Here is a 22040-nt window from a genome sequence, read left to right as displayed (position 1 = left end):
TTAGCCACCTAAAATATACATAGAAGAGGGGCGTTGCATGTATTGCAATGTGTACGGTGGGAATTTGTGATGGTGAGATAATAGGGGACTTTTGTGTTTCTTTGTTTCCAAAAATCCTTATAATGTGCTAATGTGGTATGTTTTATAAAAGACAAAAAAATTAAAAAATAAGGATAAAACCTCTTTCAGATCACTTTCCTCTACATTTGGTTTTAAAATGTAGTTAATGTGTAATGGGACAACTTCTCATCTCCCCTTTCCAGTAAGAGGCCATCCTATCTCCACAAGATTTGCCTTTACACACACACACACACACACTTGCACAAACACTACTGCATGCCCCCACCCAAACACACACAAAATCACACACTTTTCTGAACTTTCCTCACTTAGCACTCTGTACCTTACCATTAGTGCAGCAGTGAACACAGGCGTGATATTTGGTGGGGCACTCTGGTAAGATTGCCACCTCCTGCCCCGGTGTAATGGATCCCCAGAGACAGAGGATCCCCTAAACAGAAGTTTCTAAGTAGTGCAAGATTCCTGTGTTATATTACTATTGTCTTGAAAATGGCGCTGATTTTGGCAAAGACATGAGCCCATGCTTCTGATTCCTAAGTCTCTCTGGATCTCAATTACTTTCTCTACCAAGCTCACATATGAGACAGTTCATACCTTCTGTCACCTGGTTTCCTATAGGTAAGAAAATCTCAAGCAGGACGCCTTCAACATTCTTACCAAGGGTGCATGTTATTTTATAAATAATTTGTACATTTGTTCTTCAGCAACAACAGCAAAGCGGTGCCTTTTAAAAGTAAATTATGATTGATTAAGAAATCCAAAAGACAACTCCTTCCATCCATGTTCTTTCTCTGGGAAAATAAACACTGTTTCATATTGCAGAGCCATTTTCTGAACCATTTGTTCAAGGGTGGCTTATTTCTGTCAGAAACTACAACTGTCATGAGGTCTGTGAACATGTAGTTCACAGGTATTTTTCATATTTCTCTTGCTATTGTTCCCATGAACATGACTCTTTCTTCTTCCTAATCTCTTGCCTCCACATTACCCTCACTAATGCAAGCAAGTCATTTTTAACTTTTTGTTATGAAAACTTCAAACACATAAAAGCAGAAAGCATGTTAGAATGCACCCCATGTACCCATTAATTTCAGGAGCCATCAACTTCAACAATCATTAACTTTCTTCAATCCTTGTTTCATCTATCCTCCATCATACTTTTAATTTTTCTTTTCGGGGCACAGAGAAGCCAAGTATAGACATGAAATCTTTTCATCCAGAAGTAGACTTTAATAGGTAAGGGCCTGTTTTAACATAAGCAGGGTACAATATCATACCCTAGAAAAGACTAAGACCGACCGAACATCATCTACTCTCCAGTACCTTTTCCATTTTCCCAATTGTCTCGTGAAAGATTTTTTCCAGTTCATGTGACCCCATTAAGGATCCGAAAAGTTCCACACATTGCGTGTAATTTTCAGTGTCTCTTAGAGTCTTTTGATAGATTCCACTTTCCCGTCATTGTTTCTGGGCCATTTCTTTGTTCAAGAAAATATAACCTGCTCACTTCTTGCCAGGACTGGGGAAACAAATGGGTCCCGGTTTACAAATCTGGCTGGAAGATAAAGGCAGTCATGGTTCTCTTGATCCTGGAGGCACAGGGTTGAGCCTGGGCAGCTTTTGGGTGACTCTCTTCTTCTTTTTTCCATTTTCAAAATGTAATATGTTTCATGAATAAAACTTCTATAATGAAAAAATGGGCAAGTAAATAGAAATAAAGACTCTTATGCCCTGCCTTTAATTGTCACTGTGGAAGGGGTACATGCTCCACATTCTGTTCATAGCAATTAGAGGCCATCTCTCCTCAACAATATTTGACCCCAAAACATACACACCAGTCTAGGGAACTCGAGCAGTGGGTTACTTTCTCTCCTTACCACTAGTGCACCAGGAGAGTGGTCGATCTGGCAGGATCCCTTGGAAAGGTTGTTCTCCCCTACCCCAGGGTAAAGTTCTTAGATGGGTTGTCCCTTAGCCCACTTCTGGGAGAAAAAGGCCTGCCTAACCCTCACCCCCTTTATAGAGGGGTGAGGCCCCCTTTGAAATACAGGCCCCTTTGAAACACTCCATTCAGATCTTACTAGGTCCCCCAGGGAATAGCAGTAGAATTTTGAGCCTAGGGTATCAGCTATCACCTTCACCTGTGAGGATCACCCCCACCCCCTGCCTCTCCTTTTGCTTTATATTCAAGAGAGGAGCAATCCCACCTTGATGCTTCTCATCTAAGTTATATCAGTACAGGTGACAGAGGTCAGGGGTGGTGGGGGTGAGGACTTCACCCTCTGCTGCTTTCAGGATTGGGTACTTTCCAGAAGCAAAGCTGTGTAACAGGGCTGCTATATTGAAATAATAAATGTGAGTATTATTGATTCTTCTACCATAAATGTTTTGCCTTGCAACAGCCCTGATGGCCCCAGAGGATATCCCCTTGAGGAAAAGGGTAACATTATTCGGGAGAATTAAGTCTCTGGCAATTAGACAAAAGAGGTAAAACACAATGCTTCCCCCCTCCCCAGAAGTGAGACAGAAAGAGGGTGGAATACATGGAGAGAGAGAGAGGGAGACAGAGACAGAGACAGAGACAGAGACAGAGATTGAAATTATTTAGCTATATGTGACCTGAAACAATCTTGTGAAAAATCCTACAGGTGGAGGCATTAGATGGACGAGAAAGCCAGATATAGAGCGGGCCATGTGCTGTCCACACTGGGGCCATTCTGACTGTTATAAGAGGAAAGATTTGTTGCAGTCTGTGCGAAGACACGTCAATCAGAGTGGATTTGGAGAGACTGGACCCACGTCTGCACTCCTGAACTTTCCTCAGCTCCCATTTGCTTTAGAAGAGATTGAGAATGTCTCACCAGCCTGACGGAAGGGTCCAGAAGGCAGCTGAATGTTTTCTGGCAAGCACTCCACGGCCACCCTAATCAGGGTGAGTAGATCTTGGAGCGCCTTGTTCTACAAAATGAGGTGTGCACACGCAGAGATGGCAAGAAGAGCCATTGAGGCATGGGAAGGAAACATTAGCAAGTCTATGCATATTCATTTTTATCACTTTCTTTTAAAAGTCTAATTTTGGTGTGTGTTTTATACTGAGAATTCCATATTTATACAGCGTTTCCAGTATATAATTTCTAAATTTACAAAGATACATATATTATAGGTGTGGGCTCCACACCTTTTATTACTGTTGGTGTATTTGTTTTTCGGTGCTGCTGTGACAAATTACCACAAACTCCGTTACTGAATACAACAGAAATGTATTCTCTCACAGTTCTGGGGGCTAGAAATCTGAAAGCAAGGTATTGGCAGGACCATGCTACCTCTGAATCCTCCAGGGGAGAATCCTTCCTTGTCTCTTCCAGCTTCTGGTGCTTATGGCAATCTTCGTGTTCCTTGGCTTGTAGACACCTCACTCCAATCTCTGCCTTCATGTTCACACGGTGTTCTCCTCCTCGTGTGTCTGTGTCTCCGTGTGTTCTCTACTCTTTTTCATGAGGGCATCAGTCATGTTGGATTGCGGGTCCACCCCAATCGGGTATGCCTTCCTCTTAATGAATTACATCTGTGAAGACACTGTCTCCAAATAAGGTCACCTTGTGAGGTTCAGGGTGGACATGTATTTTGGGGGGACGTCATTCAATCCAGTACAATGTCTGATGAAAAATGATCAGAGACCATTGCCACAGCAAATGTGCACTGAGCACCCACATTGAAGTCTCAACTCTGAGTTGCAACCAAATCTCATATGGATCCACAATATTTGAAAGAGGAAAAAAAAAGTTCAGTAAGAAAGGAACACACAGGTTGTATACACATATCAGCAGAATCCAGAGCATAGCACTCAAACTGGGGACCTCTCCCCGACCGCTGCTGCAAAGCCTCTCTAGTATCGCTTGTGTCACACCCCTTCCTCCAATCCCCAGACATGATTTTATAGAGGGAGATGGAGGTGTCCATAGATCTTAGAATTGACTCAATGATTGCTTGAAAGAGAGTAGCCAGACTGGAAGAGGCTGAAGAATGTTTAATTCATTGGAGAAATGTAACTGGTCACCCCTGCTCACCTGTAGTAATCACTGGATTGTGTACTCAGAAAGCAGGATTATTTATGGAAAGCAAACAAGTTTCTTTGCATTTCCACAACAACCTATACTGTACACTGTATTAAATTTTGAGCTCCTGTTAGCAAGATAGTTTGTATCCATGTGGCTCCCTTTCAATTTATGGTGTCTATATCCCTCTAGTGGTTTAGAACTTCACCTAAAAACGGACGTATCTCATATTAGCATTTTGGACCAGCCCGCAGATAATGGAAGGCAATGCCATCTAATGTTTAAAAGCAAAGTGTATATTTTGGACTTGGAGAGACCAGTTTCAGATCCTACTTCTGCCGCTTAATAGGAGTCTCACATGGCAATGTATAAGTTACCTAACTTCTGTGATTCCCAGTTTACTCATCTGGAAAAAGGAGGACTATGATTCCTGTCGCTCAGGGTTGTGGTGAGGCTGAGATGAATGATATGACTATATACCCAGGACAAAATAGGTGCTCAATATATATATAAGCTATGGATAAGATTCATAGTCTTGCTCCATTCTGGAATCTGCCCCCAGGATCAGGGGAGGGTTCTGTAACACCTCCAGAGCAACTTAGCACAGCGTTTTCCAGCTGTGCTACCACAGAATGTAGCCTTGGCTTTAGGATCATTTTACGCACCATCCCTGAGCTTCACTGGTTTTCGTCATTAAAAATAACTGGGTATCCTTCACTTGAAGATGAGTGATGTAATATTCTGCTGTCAGCTGATATTTTTGTGTGAGTACCTCACCCACTTGAAAATATTTACAGTCATTACCCTTGACGTCCTTTCCAGTAGATGATCAAAAAGATTTATTCACCCACATACTTCATATTTTGACTGTTTAATATGCACAAGGTACTGTCCTAGGCTTTAGGGGCACATCAGTGAAGAAAGTGTGCTAACAAGCAGAATTCTGATCCCGTGAAGCTTACATTGTAGCAAAATAATGGTGAATGGATAGAACCATGGACCGACTTGCTGGCCACAGACTTTGCTGTATTTTCCAGAGAAAACAGACAGGATAGACAATCTTTTCCTATCTTGGTAGGAACGTGACCAACTCCATTGAACTTGCTTATCTATTGTTGTATTTGGCAGTGATAAGTATCATATTTGCTTAGCCACCCCTTGCGCTTTACAAAGCAGTTGCACACACTGTACCTCATTTAATCTTCCTAGCCATGCTGCTGGCAGGCATCACACAGCCAAGAGATAGGGAGGAAGCCATATCTTCTGATTCCAAATCCCATCCATGTTTCTCAGGGCGTAACTAGTAAAGGCAGCTCCAACCCAATGAGGCCTGAGAAAATGGATGATCACAAACCACAGTGTGCAGGGTGAGAGAGAGAGAGAGAGAGAAAAGAAGGAAGAAGAAGGAGAAGGAGAAGGAAAAGAGGGAGAGGGAGAGGGAGAAGGAAAAGGAGAAGGAGAAGAAGAAGAAGAAGAAGAAGAAGAAGAAGAAGAAGAAGAGAAGAAGAAGAAGAAGAAGAAGAAGAAGAAGAAGAAGAAGAAGAAGAGGAAGAAGTAGTAGTGTGTGCGTGCGCGGGCACACACCGCATGGTCCTGTGCCTGTTTTGGTCACAGAAGGAGAGTTTTTCAAAGAATGAAGGACAATTGTCTCAGTGCAATCTATGCTTCCACAGCCTGGGGATTAGTACCATAGGTGTTGGCCTGCTGGTTGAATCCAGCACTCTCAGGATGAATGGGCCAGGTCCTCCCTTCTCAGGCACCACAGTGTCTGAAACGCCCAAGGCTTACTTATGCTCACTGTGCACAGATCTCCCTGGCAGCAAGGTCCACACTCTTGATGACATGGGAAAGGAAAAGATACTCATTTTCTATCCCTATCCCCATTTCGAGTTGAGCACCCTCTATAGTCTGCCAGGGCTGGGGTGGGAATAAGGGGCTGATATGGAGAAGCAACATGCCACAACCAGTCCAAACTTGCTTCTCTGACTTAGGTCAGGGACATGGCAGCCCCTGAGATTGCTCCCACCGGTGGTGTCCAAAGGCCACGAACATGGCTTGTGGGTGGTGATTCCTTACTGCAACAGTAGGGTGCAGTACGCAGTAGGGTACGGAAGAAGGGAAAGGCCACTGCTGCCCACAGGTTCTTTGCAGGGTAAATACAGTGCATTTCTCTAGTTCCCCCTTTGCTTGCCCATCTCCACTTTGCTGCCAATTGCACTCATGGGACTATTTTCAGCATACATGTGAAAACACGAATGCTGATGGGAACAGATGGTGGGGCTGCTTTGAGGGAAACCCTAGCATAAAGGTCTAATTGGGTCCTGCTCTAAGCCCAGCACCTTCCACTCTCCCGGCATGCCCACTTCCGACAATTTTCTTGACACTGATCATTCAGAGGCACTTTTCAAAATCTACCTCCTAGACTTAGTCTCACACAACCTCATCACACATCCACACATTGCTTGCCAGGACTGGAGAGACACAAGTGTTCTGATTAGGAGCCTGTCTGGGGAATGTTGGGCACCACGGTTTTCCTGGCCCTTGGACCACAAGGTCCATGTGGGCGTCCTCCTCCCAACCTCCAAAATTCTGTCGGAGTCTATCGAGAAAGGGCAGAGGGCTTTGGGGTTGTTAACCACATGATGACGAGAGGGAGAGGCCATTTCTCCTCTGCTTCAGCAGAGTCCTGGGTTGAGTCCTGTGGATGGCCAGAGTCTGGTGTTGGCATTCTTCAGGAGTTTTCAGTCTACGTATTTGTGAATTACAGGTTACAAGCCTCATATGAAAGCTTGGCATGCCATGGACTGAAGTTTGCTAGGGCAAGCAGTCTGATTTTCCAGAGCTGGAAGGAGGAAGGGGTTGCTGGGAGACTCGTTGTGAGTCCTGAGGAAAACTTTGTGTGAGGGCAGCACTGGATCACAGGGCAGGATTCCCTTGGCTTCCCTCCTCATTTCTCTCCTTGCTCCCAGATATGTGGCCACTGCCTTGCATGCTAATCTTCTATTCCCTGTTATGGTATGTAGGTTGTTTGTGTTCCTTCATCTGCCTTGCACATAAGCGTTTTGTCTTCTCTTGTGCTGGGATTGCTGAGACCACTGGTTGAATAGAACAACAGATACATCTGCTTTCTTCCTGCAGCTACATTCTAAGATAGCCATGTCAGGGGGCAGGGAGGCTTCACTGCAGGAAGAGGGAGCGGTGAAAAGAAAGAGCTGAGAAGCAGGGGCCATGACTCTGGACTTTGGAGCTGTTCGGGCTGGGGTCCAGGACTGAGTTCTTCTGTGCCCAAGACTCATGGGAGGTTGTGGGTGCCGCCCACTCACTGTAACTGCTCCTCAGGGCTGGAGACCATGTTGCCCCCTTCCAAGATTCTTTCAGTAGTCTGCGTGTGTAGTGGGGGACAAGACACAGAGAAGGAAACAGAGAGAGAGAGAGAGACAGAGAGAGAGAGAGAGAGAGAGAGAGAAACTAAACTGTGTGTATGTGTGATGTTGGAAGCTACCAGGTCAGTGTTTCTGAGATTCCATCTCTTATCAGAAACCTCCTTGAACTTTGGTTTTGTAACCTGTAAAATGGTGCCAATTTGACATGCTTCCTATGTGAATTTAAGTGACACGTGTGAATCTTCAGCCATACTGCCTGCAAACCTGTGTTGTACATGGTGATTTGTTTGCAGATGAACTTGATTGGAAGGAAGGCGGTGAGGAGCTTGCCTTCCTGAGAGGGACAGTGTGGGTTTGGCAGAGCTGCTTCAGAGTCCATGATTGGGTATGGGGTGAGGACAGGGCCATTCCATGTGCCTCCACGCAGAATGCAGCTCAGCTCTGGCACCTGGGTCCTGGCAGCTTTGTGAGCTGATCAGGGGCAATGTCAACATCACAAGGGTGGAGGCTACAGTGAGGCTCTCTCAGCGGGCTGCTTGTAGTGTGCAGATTGCCCTTGTTAGTGACTTGTATCACCCTTTGGGCACTCCCAGACACAACTACTGTGGGAATCTCCTCAATGTCATGTTGACGTCAACAGTGTGAGCTCTGAGTCAAACTCACAGCAGTGTGAGCTCTGAGTCAAGGCAATTGTTTGCATCAGCGTACAGAAAACTGGTATAAATATTTGCAAACATATGGTGTGTAGAGCAGTATATATATGTATATATAGTTATTATGATAATTATCATTATTATAATATTCCTGACTATGCACTGAAGGTGCACATATAAATGTTAGCACAGGTAAACGCTGATTCTTGGGATTAGGCTTAGTATTTTCCAGCCACCTTATTCTTCTAGGGCTTGCAGAAATGTGTGCAATGATCAAGCTCCTTTCCTGCAATCACAGAATACAAAACACTACAAAATAAGTTCCATCCTTTCTTGATCATCAAGGTCCAACGGAAGTCATGCACACTGTGATATATGCTTTTTGAACTCCTGTGCTGCTTCAGGGGCTCACAGCTCTCACGACAGGCAGCAGTTGAACCTTTTGGCATTTCTTCTCCTCTTTAGTTGCAATTTCTTGTTATTGAAGCTCCTCCATGATAAGAACCACATTTTATAATAACTCCCTTGCAACAGTAACCACCTAGTGAATGAATGTGATGGGTCAGGTGCTGCTGAGCCAGAGCATCACTGACGAAAGCAGTCCATGGACTCTTGCCGCTTCGCAAAAGTTTGTTACCTCTCTGCGGTAAGTACAGCACTTGAGAGTATAAATTTAGGAAGTTTTACAGCATAAGAATATACGTTTAGGAAGTTTTATAGCATGCAGTGAGAGTCATTTGGATGTTGAAATAATCAGGGCTTGTATTTTGTATGTCTTTGCTATATTTTTCTTCTTTCTAGTCGTTCGTTCGCTTTCCTTGTGTTACAGGAATGTATTGATCCATGAGTGACTGATGTACAAAAGAAATTAAATGCTTCTCCTTTACAACAGAGAGCTCAAGAAGCAACAGTTTGGAGCTTTGGGAAGTTCAGCTGATGTATTTTCTGCAGCATGTATATAAAGCAGGGGTCATTATTCATGTATTTGGAGATGTAAACGGAGGGTGGCCCAAGGGAGATAACTTCGACCAGGTCCCCAAGCTATTGATCAAGTAGACACTCTGGCGTCAGGACCAGCATACTTCCCCTCAACATGCATGGTTTACATCAATGGCTACATACCAGGATTTCCAAAGTGCAGATAATCCAACCGTGGTGGGGCTTTTCACTTCCCCACATCATATGGGCCAGTGATGCCTTCAGAGCAGTTCAGCAGCCTTTATGGAAGTCACTGCAGCAGGGCTCTGAAGCATCTTGGTGGAGCTCGTCTCTGAAAAGAGGGAGACACATTCAAGCATGTTATCTAAAGCAGTGTATGAAGAGAAAACAGAGTCAAAAGATACTAAATGTCCATCTGGAGGGAGGTGGGTACCCAAAGTCCTTGATTGCTGTTTCTGGGTCATCAAGGCTATTGGAATGGGTAGAAGATAGGTGTGTGTGCCTTAGAGAAGCTCATTTATAAAATAATCTGCCCTCCCAATTTAAGACTTGGATGGCCCCAGTGGCCATTCTCTTCTCTGTTCCTTTCTTCTCATGGTCTCTGGCCTCATTCTCACTGGCTCAGAATAGCAAAATGTTTATTCCTTTCCCAGGATGGGCCTGGACCCTGTACCCTGAGACCCAACCCTGCGAAAGCCATATCTGGACCCAGGCTTACCCTGCAGAAGGGGCTCCACACACCATAAAGCTTATCTCTTTGGGGGTCTCATTTGATAGGATCATTCCTTAGCAAGTTTGGCTGAAAGCAGGAAGAGGACAGAATGAAGTAGGGTCTCTCTCCCTCTCTCTCTCTCTCTCTCACACACACACACACACAGAGACACACGCACACACACACACAAACACACACACACACACACACAGAGAGAGAGAGTGAGAGAGAGAGAGAGGTCTAATGAGAACAGATCACATGCACATTCATGTGGAGTGTGTGTGTTTGTGTGTGTCCATCAATCTAGATTATAATGGTCCACAAGGCTCAGTGGGCTCAGTGGCCCTTACTTCTCTGACTTGGTGAGAAAGCAGGCCTTCGGGTAGTAAGGGCGTTTAAAAAGTCAGCGGAAGGGCAGTTCTGTAGTTCTGGAGTGTCTGCTCCACTGGGAGCTGAGCCAGCCTTCAGAGGAGAGGTCTGTTTTAAGCAAGACAAGGTCACAGAGAGGCCCTGCCACTCAGCCTCAGACTCAGAATCGAGCTCATGCACACTGAAGTAGCAGTGGCACACAGGAAACTGAGGCAGGTGCCCAGACATACAGACTGTGGCTTCCATGTGGTCATCAGAAGCTTCTGTGGTTCAGTGGGCAGGCTTGTTACCAGTGTACGAGGATGCAGGAGTAATCCCACACTCTGACTTGTCAGCAGATGTGAGCTTTATAAGCCTACCTGGAGAGGCAGGCTGTCTCTCAAAGCTTTCCTCTTCCAATTGTTTGCTAAGTGAACTTGGCCAGTCCATCTGACCTCCTTGAGCGGCAGACCTCTCACATGTAGCATGGTATTATGACACAACCCACCTAATGGGTTGTTTGGAGTGTTAAATGTTAGTAAAGTGCCCACAAGTGTGCCTCATGCATAGTAGATGCTCAACAGACATGCAGAATCAACAAATAGGCAGGTGCTTAACCTCAGCTAGAAGAGTTCAGGAGGGCCAGAATGCCTAACTGACATCTACCCACTCCACTAACTCCCTATTTTGCAACTCCTCCTGCATGCTCCAGCTCTCCCCTTGATACAAGGTCCCGGCGCCCTCCTGCCTAATCAAAGCTGCCGCTCCAAGGATGCTCTCTGCCACCCCTGTGCTATCGATTTCATGTCTCTCCACCGGGTGCTTGCCTTCAGCACAATGGTATTTCTTCCACCTGAAGTAAACCTTTTCCTGACTCCCTCTTTCCCCAACAGATGCCACCTGATTTCTTTGCTCCCCATTGCTGCAAAACTCCTTATGAAACTTGCCCGTACTCATTGATTCCTCTCCTCCCATTCTCTCTTAAAGCTGTCCCAAGCAGGCTTTTTCACACAGTCCCCCAAAGAAGCTGCTCTTATTAAGGTCACCAGGAACCTCTGCATTGCTAAATGCAATGGTTAATTCTCACTCCTCTTCTTATTTCCCCTGACATCAGCAGTTTGAGCAGAGTGGACCGCTGGATATCTCCTGAGACACTTTTATTCACATAGTTCCCAGGACACTCTTGGTTTTCCTCCATGCATCACTGGTGCCAATTTCCCCATCTCCTCAGCTGGTGTCTCCTCTTCTCTCTGATCCCTTTACGCTGCAGGGCTCTGTTCGTGACCTTCTGCCCTCCTCTATGTGCTCTCCCTCCCTAGCGGAGCTCATGTAGTCTCGTGGCTTTTAAGCGCCATCCACATGTATGTAGGTATAGATCTTTCAGCCAAATTCCTGACTTGTATATACAACTGCCTACTTGACTCACATGGATGTCAGAGAGACAGCTTAACTCAATGTGTACAAAACTGAATTTTTGAACCCCTCTCCACCTACAAAGCCTATTCTCACTGCGGCGCTCCCCAGTAGACTGGGATTGATACCAATCCCAGTCTACTTGTTGCTCAGGCAAAAAAAAAAAACAACCCTGGAGTCAGCCTTGGTCCTCGCTGACACGCCACATTCAAACCATCAGGAATCCTGTTGGGTCTACCTCAAAATGTATCCAGAACCTGTGCGGTTCTCACCATGTCTACAGACACCAGGATGGTCCAAACCACCATTATCTCTAGCCTGGCTTGCAGCAGTAGCTTCCTACCTGGTTTCCACGCTCCCACTACCCTCGCCTGAATTCACTCTATTCTCGGCATAGTAAGTATTCAAAGTGATCCCTTCCAAACGTGTCAGATCACGTGACTCCTCTGTTCCACCCCTCACTGCTTCCCTCCTTCTTCCTCCCACATTTCACCCCAAGCAAGAGCCAAGGTCCTTAAAACGGCCTCCCAGGCCCTACATAATGTGGGATTCTGTTAATCTCCCTGACCTCATCTCCTGCTCTCGTCCTTTTGGCTCACTCTACAGCAACCACGCTGGCCTCTCTGCCATTTCTCAAACGTGGTAGTCACTCCCTGGCCTTAGAGCCTTTGCACCAGCTGGACCTTCTGCCTGGACAGTGATTTCTTTATATATCCGCAAGGCAAACTCTCTCACCTTCTTCATTGCTTTCCTCCAATGTCGCCCCTCCAGTGAAGCCTACCTGCGTACCCTTGCATATGGCAGTGAATGCTCTACTCCCTTTCTCTTCTCCCATTCTCAGTGACCCGAATGCACCCTACCCTGCTGTGTGTTAGCTTACCACCACCACCACCACCACCACCACCACCACCACCACCTGCCCCACCCAAAGTGATTGTCTCCTTCTACCCTTCTATATAATTAGTACTGTAAAAGGTTTGCATTTTATTTTCTGTTTCCTTGCTCTTGTATGTACCATTCACGAGGGCAAGGGTGCTTGAGATTTGTTCACCTATGAATCCCAGTTGACTAGACTCATGACTGGCACACAGTAGACCTTAATAAGCACTCGTTGAAAGAATGAATGGATGAATCATTGGATAATCACGACATGCAAAATAATATAGGCTACATTATTATTGAGACTACACAGGCCTCCGTGGTCCAAGTTACCGGAGGACTCTCAACCACTTCTCATGCCTTGCACATCTGGAGATAACACTGGCAACACTGGTGTCATTTGCCCCAGGAACCGGGGCAGAAGTCGACCAGTCAAGAACTGGGCCTGATTTTCACTATCTGTGTATAGACTCTGCCTTCCCCTCCAAATCACCCTTGTGAGCTTTGCAAGCCTGTTGCGTGATGAGCAGTGCAAGCCTAGAGCCCACTTCCCCTCCAATCTCTGAGCCCCAGATTACTCCAGTTATTCTTCTATGTAGTCTTGGCTGAGTTGAGCCCCTCCTTTGACAAAGTGCCCTCACAGGGATTTTCAAAGAAATTCCATCTGCTCTTTGACATTTAACTGTTCCATGGCTCACGAGCCCTGGAGGAACCTGTGTAGAGGTCTCAGCACATCTTCGTAAGAATCACCCTTCTCCACCTCCACCACGACTCCAAAATCATTTCCTCCAGAAGGCCGGAATTCTACCTTTCTGCCAAAGAAAGGAGTCGGGGGGATCCTGCCCGCTACCCACCTCACAGGAGCCAACGTGAGCCCAGGCCGAATCCAAATCTCCCTTTGGTCATGGCCATTGTCTGCTCTGCACTTGCCTGCTGAGGCCAAGGCCGCAACACTGGGCCCAAGGAGGATGCCCTGGAACCTGTCTTTTTTTCATGGGCAGATGCCCACTGTTTGCTGTCTGTCAGCATCTTATCCCAGTTGCTCTGCTCAAGGGAAGAGGTCTGCCAGTACCTTCTGCATTGGCAACAGTATCGGAGCAATGTCGCAGGCTCAGAAACATTGTTGTTTGCTTGGTCCACCGTGGGAAAGCCAGGACCCAGGATTCTGAGGACTGATGGAGGGTGCTGGGTAGTTAAGTTTCTGGGGAATGTGTTGTGATGGGGAAGTCCACTTGTCTTGGAAGGAAATGCTCACTCCACACATATGATCCCTCAAAGATGCCTGGCAATGGGGCCCCAGCCCTTCCAAATAAAGGGACAGACTGCCACAGCTAATCCTGAAAGTGCAGATTAATTTTATTTTCCCACACCTCCTCACCTGACCCCACCATGTTCCCTGTCACTCCTACCCTGCGACGTGTCCGAGTTTGAAAACAGAAGACTTTCCCAGCCCCAGCTGTCCTGGAGATGGAGTCTTTCCCTGTAGCATAGCAGCGTGGGCTTCAGACTTGGCAGGCCCTGGGCCCACCTGCAAGGCTGCCAGTGACCAGCCAGCTGATCCTGGCAACTTGCTTGTGAGATCTGAGTTGGGGTTTTCTCCTCTGCAAACTCGGCCTGGCCTGGTGGCAGGACTACTGCAAAGTTAGAGACAATGCATGAAAACAGCAATCAAAGTGCCTGGAACAATTTAGGCACTCGATAAATGCCAGCTGCCAAGTTTGCTAGGCTTTGGGCAGCTTGGGGCTCTCTATCCTTGAGTTATCCTAACAACCGGAGTGTTCTAGGACCCAGAAACTCAATCCCTTTTCAGAGGCATCCTTGCACCTAAAACTGCAGCTTTCCCACTTGCTTTGTGGAAGCTCCGCTGGGGTAGGGCCAGTTTAGGTTTCAGATTTACTCAGCAAGAGGCTTGCACCTGGATGTCTCATCTGGATGCCCCACAAAGCTCAAAGAATTTTTGTAAATGGCACAGTGAATGTTTTCTTTTTCTCTCCACCTTCCAGAAGCCCCTTTCCCTGCCTCTCCCTCACCCCTGTCTTTCATTTCACAGCCACCGGAAGTCCCGCCCTTCTTCAGCCTTTATCTAATCAAAGGAAGTTTAACTCTTTGCAGTACTCCTGTAGTGTATTAGGGAGACTGAACCCCCAGGCCACAAGAGAATAAGCCTGGCCCACTGATCGCTTCCGTCTTGCACTAGGGCAGGTCACCTGTCACCCAATCCCTTGTTTCCCAATCCCCTGCAGAGCCTCCTGCCTGAGGCCTTCAGGATTCCAGCAGTCATCTCTCCTACAGGGCAGCTGGAGGTATTCTCCCAGTCTTTCTGCTCTTATACTGCTGGTTCTCTCACTGAATTAAACTTCTTGGCCCGTACTTGCAGAGAACCATTTTAGACCATTGGATGATAATTGGCCACCAGAGCCAAAGAAAGCATGGATTCAGACAGGGTTGGGGAAGACATTACCTCTTCCCCTGAGCTAGCCGGAGGAGCATCCTGTTAAATGGGCAGTAATCACACCGGCCTGGCAGAGATAATATGTGGCATGCCTCTGGGACAGGCAGGTGCTCAACAAATCTTTTTACTCTGCAGCTCTCCCACTTACTAGCTGACTGACCTGGGGCTGACTGACTGCTGTAAGCCCCCTTGGGTAAAAGGGCGGGTGCGGGGAGGAATGTAATCCGGCCTGGTCCCCAAAAGGATTGGATGCTGCGGCCAGGGTTACTCACCCCTCTTCCCCTGCCTTCACGTGGTGTTGTGTTTCTTTTGAAGACAGAGACCTTGAGAGTGCACCAGCAGGCAGAGACAGGCAGCAGGGTGGCCTAGAGGAAAGCACTCTGGGTTTGCAGGGAATGGACATAGGGTCTTGTCTAGGATCTCTCTCTTGCCACTTCTGTGGCTCTAGATGGGAAAGTCACCGAGGAACCTAGACCTCAGATTCCCACCTTGTTTACCTCTGGAGGTGGTATTGATAAATACAACTCCTCCCAGGGCAAAGAACAGGCCTTTTCATTTTCTGCAGCTCCAGTTTCTGTCACACTGTCTGAATCCCAGAAGGCACTCACCATTTTCTGGCTTGCTGAATGAATTTGGAGCTGCTGATGGGGCCATAGTTACTACTTTTGTTTGAAGCCTCCTTGGCCTGCAGGCTGAGGAGAGTGGGTCCCTGGGCCTTCTCCAGAAGGTCATTTGCTAGCCTACCCTGCACCTAGTGACATTACTTTGCACACAGCTGGAAGCAGGGTAAGCCTGGATGTCAAGAAGGAAGAAGGTAGCCTGACCACTCTTTTGTGTGTTATAGCTGCTACCATGAGCCCCGCAGGGCTAGGTTGGGCACTTGTCACTAGTGCTCCCCAGCAGGGGACCTAGTTCATGCAGTGCTTAGCTCTTGGAGAAAAGGTGGTAGGATTCGGGCCTAATCGGACTTAGTATAGCATGGGCCATCATGCCAGGTACCAATCTGGACTTACTCCATTGCCCCTTTGCCCCCTTGGACACACACACTTTTAAACAATGTGTGCACCCTAACGAACCATAGTTCCTGAGGGAAGTGCAAGGTTCCCTTTCGGAGATGCCACAGGTGGAGCCTTTTCTCTGGCTCATCCGCTATCTCAGAAGCTCTGCTTTTTTATAGCCTTTTCTCGAGTTATTTCAGGGCCGTTATTATTAATCATTTTTATTGTCATTAGTTTAAAGTCAGCCACAACGCCCACCCTTTGAGGGTCTGCCCTGCTCACTTCTTCCCTTGCCTCGTTCCTTGTTCTCCACTTTCCCCTTCATATAACCTTAATAGTTCAGTGAAGAATTTATTTCCAAATGTCCACGCTACCTTCAGTGCCTCCATTTTTTACTCCCTCCCCTTCTTCTCTATTATTTCCAAACCTCAGATTGTCCCCTCACCAAGATTTTCTGACGGTCCCATCTTTTTTTATTTCTGAAGTACCCCATGACAACCTTTTCCCCTGCAACCACCCCTTCTCTCTGCCCTCCTCCTCTCAAGATGATTTATGTGTATTTTCTACTTCCTTGGCAGGCACCCTGTGATGTCCCCTTCTTTATGCCAGTGCTCCCTCCCCTATGCTGGGTGGAGTATCCAATCAAATATCTAATACATAATATTTTCATCATATATTCTGATGGTATATTTCAGTCTCCCCCAAACTTACTTAAGTGTCTCTTGAATTTTCACACATCCTATGATGCTCCCTTCCCTGGCCCACTCCCCAAGACAGGCCACATAAGGTTTTTTACATTTTCATGGCACTTCAGGCTGGGTCTCTATCCCAGCATTTACTGCACTGCCAGTTTACCTATTTTTCTCTCCCACATAATCTAGAACATTCTTTGGACCTGGAGGATGTGTACTAGGGAGTATCCCTAGAATCTAGACTGGTGCCTCACATAACAGGTGGTCAGAAAATGCGCAAGATGCACTAGTCGTTAGGCTTTTATTTTTCTCTATGTTCTGCAGTAACTAAGGAAAATCATGGTAAATGTCAATCTTCACACAACAGCAGACACAAAGGGTTTCAGAAACGTCAGATATGAAGAAATCCTCCATCCTTCTTCAACATTTTACTGGGTATTTCAGCTTCAACAGAACAGCTTATTTCTATAAGTGCTGTACAAGATCATAGAATATGATGGAACGACTTCATTTTAGAACGTTAGCAAAACTGTTATACTAAATGTCAATGACAGGAAACAAAGAAAAAAATCTGTTCAATTATATTTTTAAACATATTGTTATTCTCAACAAACGGAATTTTAAAACGAATACAATTTTCCATTATCAAAAGCAAACACTCTATTTCGCAGTTGAACAATGATCACTGATCACAAATATCAAATACAGTGTCCCCCGCCCCCAATCCACATCATTTTCAACTTAGGACCCTGGCATCTACTCCTTGGGGTACCTGTGACTCTCTTTTACACCCCCCAAGGGTCTGCCTCAGATCTACTTAAGGGGCGGAATAACCCCTAGCACCTGAATTGAGGATAGCCTCAACCTCTGCATCATCGTCCGAATCCCAGTCATAATTACAAGGCCAGTCTTTAGAGCATCGGTTACGAACCCTTGCCACAAAATGCATGACTTTCAGTTTGCTCGATTCCACATGTGCTCGGGGCCCCCAGAAGAACTCATACTCCACCGGACTGCTACGGGGCACCGGCTTATAAATCAGGTACCCTCTGCGCACAAACTCTTCTGTGACGATCTTCTTCGGATCTCCAAAGATGCTGTGCTGACGTCCAGGCTGCATTCCTAACTTCCCCAGCACTTTCCAGACCAGAGCTTCCTTGGCGCTGTTGCCCATGATGAAGATGAGCGCTAATATGGACATCAGGAGACTTTTCTTGGTGCCCTGAAAATTGCTCCGGGGCACCGAAGGCTTTTGTGCTTGGGCAGTGCTCGAGGCTTCTTCAGGGGTGGTAGAGGCCTCCTCTGGAGTGCTCGGGTCTTCCTCGGGGCCGCTCAGGTCGTCTTCGGGGGTGCTCGCTACCACAGAGGCGGCCATAGGGGTCTCGGAGGCCTCTGAGGCCTGGATTTTGCGATTGTTGCGGTTCTCTTCTGCGGCTCTCGCATTACGGCGGCGCCGACTCTTTCGTCCCCGAGGCATGTCTCCTGCTAGAGGCTCGTCTCCTGCTAGAGGCTCAAAGCTTACAGCAGTCCTAGGGAAGGATGCTTGTAGCCTCTTCAGGAAGCAACAGCTTTATACCGTAAGAAGCTGCTGCCGCTGGTGCTATCAATGTCAATAGAGTCTTTGTAGCAATAAACCAGCCGTTCTCAGCTACAAAGGCTAGTTCCCACGCCAGCTGACTTGCGCGAGCAGCCGCCGCCAGCACTTGCGGCAGCTGCAAGCCCGCGAGAAAGCTCAGCAAAATTGGCCCCGCCTCTCCTGCCACGCACACTGCTAGCACCAAAGAGGAAGTAGGCTGGTCCTCCACAGGGACTTCCGCTAGCAGATAGGAAAAGGGGCAGGCAGCGACAGGGGTGGGACAAGGGCAGAAACGACAGCTAGAGATTGGAGGGGGCTGGAGTTTGCAGAAGAGAAAAAAATAGCTTAAAGTTTCTGTATTTTCAGCCTACTATAAACATTCCAAGATTGGCTCGGCGGTCTAGGGAAGGAGTGCGTCGGCTCCATTCCCACTGACGACGGGCTGTGTGTGTGTTGGGGGTTGGGAGGCCAGGGGTGGCGGGAGGGTGTATTCTTGGAAGGAGTCAGCTGTCTCCAGCCTTCCTTTCCTGTCTTGGCTTACACAGCGCGTTCATTCACTCGCCCTGTTTTCAGAAGGCATTTATGTGTATACTAATCAATTTGTGGTCCCATGTAAGACCCGGATAATATTGTTATGGTAGATGCGCTGGATGATGTGAGGAGATGGGACTGCAGAAACAAGCAGGGTGAAAGAGATGCAGAGCCTTTAAAATGTGGTAGATATATGCACGATATATATACTGCCCTGCTTTTATACATACATACATACATACATACATATATCGTGCATATATCTACCACATTATTTTTATATACAGTGCATATCTACCACACATATATATATATGTATGCATGTATGTATGTATGAAAGCAGGGCAGTGACAGGATCAGAGGAATTGCATTTGTGCAGCCTCTCAGAAGAGCAAACTGTTTCCTGGCAGACCACATAGGAAGCAATTGGAATAAGAAGCACTGGGAACTAAAGTATGCCTTAAGGCTGTTGCCATGGGGATGGAGAGGCAGAAAGACATTTTAAAGGTGACCATTGAAGGGCTTTACAGACAGAACGGATGAAGTGGGGAATGTGGAGGTGATGATTGAGTGCAGATTGGCTCCAAGGTTTCTAGGCTCCAGTCTTCCTGGACACCTGATTTATTTTGCTTCTTTCAGAGAATACTCTGAACTTTACCCACTGTTTGCTTTTGCTCACTGTTTGCTCTGCCTGACCTGTCTTCTTAGCCTTCTCCAACTATCTAAATTCCATCTGGCTGCTCACAGACCTGTTTCTCCCTGAAGCTTGTCTTGATCTGCCCAAAAGGGTAATGAGTCCATTTTTACTCCATTGGGGAAAGCCCTATAATTAGCACTCTGTATCTTTCTTATGTCATTCAAGGTATTAGTTTAAGCAAGTCACTTCTCTCTAAGCCTGTTTTCCCATCTGTAAAGTGGGGCTAAATTACTGCCCTCATAGGGTTGTGAGAATTAGATGAGATACAAAATGAGGCCGGGCGCGGTGGCTCAAGCCTGTAATCCCAGCACTTTGGGAGGCCGAGGCGGGCGGATCACGAGGTCAGGAGATCGAGACCATCCTGGCTAACACGGTGAAACCCCGTCTCTACTAAAAATACAAAAAAATTAGCCGGGCGTGTTGGCGGGCGCCTGTAGTCCCAGCTACTCCGGAGGCTGAGGCAGGAGAATGGCATGAACCCGGGAGGCGGGGCTTGCAGTGAGCCGAGATCGCGCCACTGCACTCTAGCCTGGGGGACAGAGCAAGACTCCGTCTCAAAAAAAAAAAAAAAAAAGAAAAGCATTTATTACATGGTAAGCACAGACTTTGCCTCTCAAGGTTTTCCAAGCAGTGTGTGAGTGTGGCATTTAATAAATGCGTGCTGAAGGAATACATGATGGAAAAGATTTTATAGGTGTTCTTAACTCTTAAGAAACAAATGAATAATTTATGCCTGTCTTGCTGAAATTTTCTTTATAATTAGAGCCCACCTAGTCCTCCTGTTGGGTAAGTTAGCAATAAATCAATTTGGTCAGGCAAAAAAAGCACCTCTCCAGGACACAGCACTCTTGAGCCAGCCCTCCATTTGGGATAACCTTTGCGCTCCCTCTGGGACATGACCTACTCAAAACAGTAGTCTGGCTCCATCTGCTGTCCCACATTCTGAGAATTCTCACAGTTTCTGGTCTATTGATAATTGCTCTAAATTGTTTTGCAGTGCAGGTATGAACTTATTTTACTGTTTCCAGGAATTTGGGTCTTGCATGGAAGTCTATAGCATGTACAATCCTACCCTCATGAAACAAAAATGGGGGGATTACTTTTGCAGTTTATTTGCTTGTTCTTAGTATGAATTTTTTTTACTGCAAATTAATCTCAAACATAGGACAAAGAAGAGAGATTAATATTATAAACACCGATAACTAGCTGTATAAGATTTAAATACTAGGCCTTACTTACTGTTTATCTTTTATATATTGGATATGGTAAAACCCTCCTTTTATGTCTTCCCTGACCCACTCTGCTCTCTCCTTCCCCACTGTGCTCCTCTATGGTGAAGTCAGCAATTATTATGCGCACGGAGACTTGTATATATTTGCTACCTACTTGTGTGTCTGTACACAATATAGAATCTCTTCCTTTATTTAAAGCACATCTTCATACTGTATACATTGTTCAACACGTTGGTTTTCCAGCTCAATTTTATATTTTTTATGTTTATCCATGTAAATACATGGAACTCTAGTTCATTTATTTTAATTTTGTACATTTCATCATTTTCAATTTATCCTGTTCCTAATGATCCACGCCTATGCAGTTCCCATTTTTCCAAAACAAAATAAAACTCATTAATATTTGTGTGCATGTTCCCTGTGAACATGTGCATGCATTTCTCTAGGATCAACATCAACGAGTAGGGCTTCTGATGTGTTGGCATGTATATGTTTAGATAGAACACATGGCTTTCTACTTTGTTTCATTTATAAAAATCAAACCATTCCATATTGAATTTCCAGGCAAACCTTTTTCCTAATTAATAATGAAATCTCCTCAATTTATACCTCTAATTCTTTCATTCTAGTGGCTGAATGATATTCCTTGCAATGGATTTACCATAATCTCTTCAAGTGTCTGCCTGTTGGCTGGGCGTACTGTATTTCCAACTTAGTTAATTTTCTTTTTCTATTATTATTATACTTTAAGTTCTAGGGTACATGTGCACATCGTGCAACTTTGTTACATAGGTATACATGTGCCATGTTGATTTGCTGCACCTATTAACTCGTCATTTACATTGGGTATTTCTCCTAATGCTATCCCTCCCCCTACCCTCCACCCCACGACAGGCCCCAGGGTGTGATGTCCCCCTCCCTGTGTCCAAGTGTTCTCCTTGTCAATTCCCACCTATGAGGGAGAACATGCGGTGTTTGGTTTTCCATCCTTGTGATAGTTTGCTCAGAATGTTGGTTTCTAGCTTCATCCCTGTCCCTACAAAGGACATGAACTCATCCTTTTTTATGGCTGCATAGTATTCCATGGTGTATATGTGTCACATTTTCTTAACCCAGTCTATCATTGATGGACAGTTGGGCTGGTTCCAAGTCTTTGCTATTGTGAACAGTGCCGCAATAAACATACACGTGCATGTGTCTTTATAGTAGAATGATTTATAATCCTTTGGGTATATACCCAGTAATGGGATCACTAGGTCAAATGGTATTTCTAGTTCTAGATCCTTGAGGAATTGCCACACTGTCTTCCACGATGGTTGAACTAATTTACACTCCCACCAACAGTGTAAAAGCTTTCTTATTTCTCCACATCCTCTCCAGCATCTGTTGTTTCCTGACT

General features: G+C 46.0%; 1 protein-coding gene across 1 annotated transcript; it reads right to left on the bottom strand.

Annotated features, from left to right (window-relative positions):
- Positions 1-16892: 16892 nt before the first annotated feature.
- Positions 16893-18368, bottom strand: MAGEH1 (MAGE family member H1). The gene has a single exon (XM_032757029.2). It carries the CDS (start codon positions 18080-18082, stop codon positions 17423-17425), a length of 660 nt encoding a protein of 219 aa, XP_032612920.1. The 5' UTR covers positions 18083-18368; the 3' UTR covers positions 16893-17422.
- Positions 18369-22040: the final 3672 nt, after the last annotated feature.

The sequence above is a fragment of the Hylobates moloch genome, unplaced genomic scaffold (assembly GCF_009828535.3).
Source record: "Hylobates moloch isolate HMO894 unplaced genomic scaffold, HMol_V3 SCAFFOLD_7, whole genome shotgun sequence".
Taxonomy (NCBI): domain Eukaryota; kingdom Metazoa; phylum Chordata; class Mammalia; order Primates; family Hylobatidae; genus Hylobates; species Hylobates moloch.
This window is presented reverse-complemented; position numbering and strand designations above follow the sequence as displayed.

Excerpts from the sequence above, each read along its gene's own strand:
- MAGEH1 (XM_032757029.2), bottom strand. The coding sequence starts at position 18,082 with ATGCCTCGGGGACGAAAGAGTCGGCGCCGCCGTAATGCGAGAGCCGCA.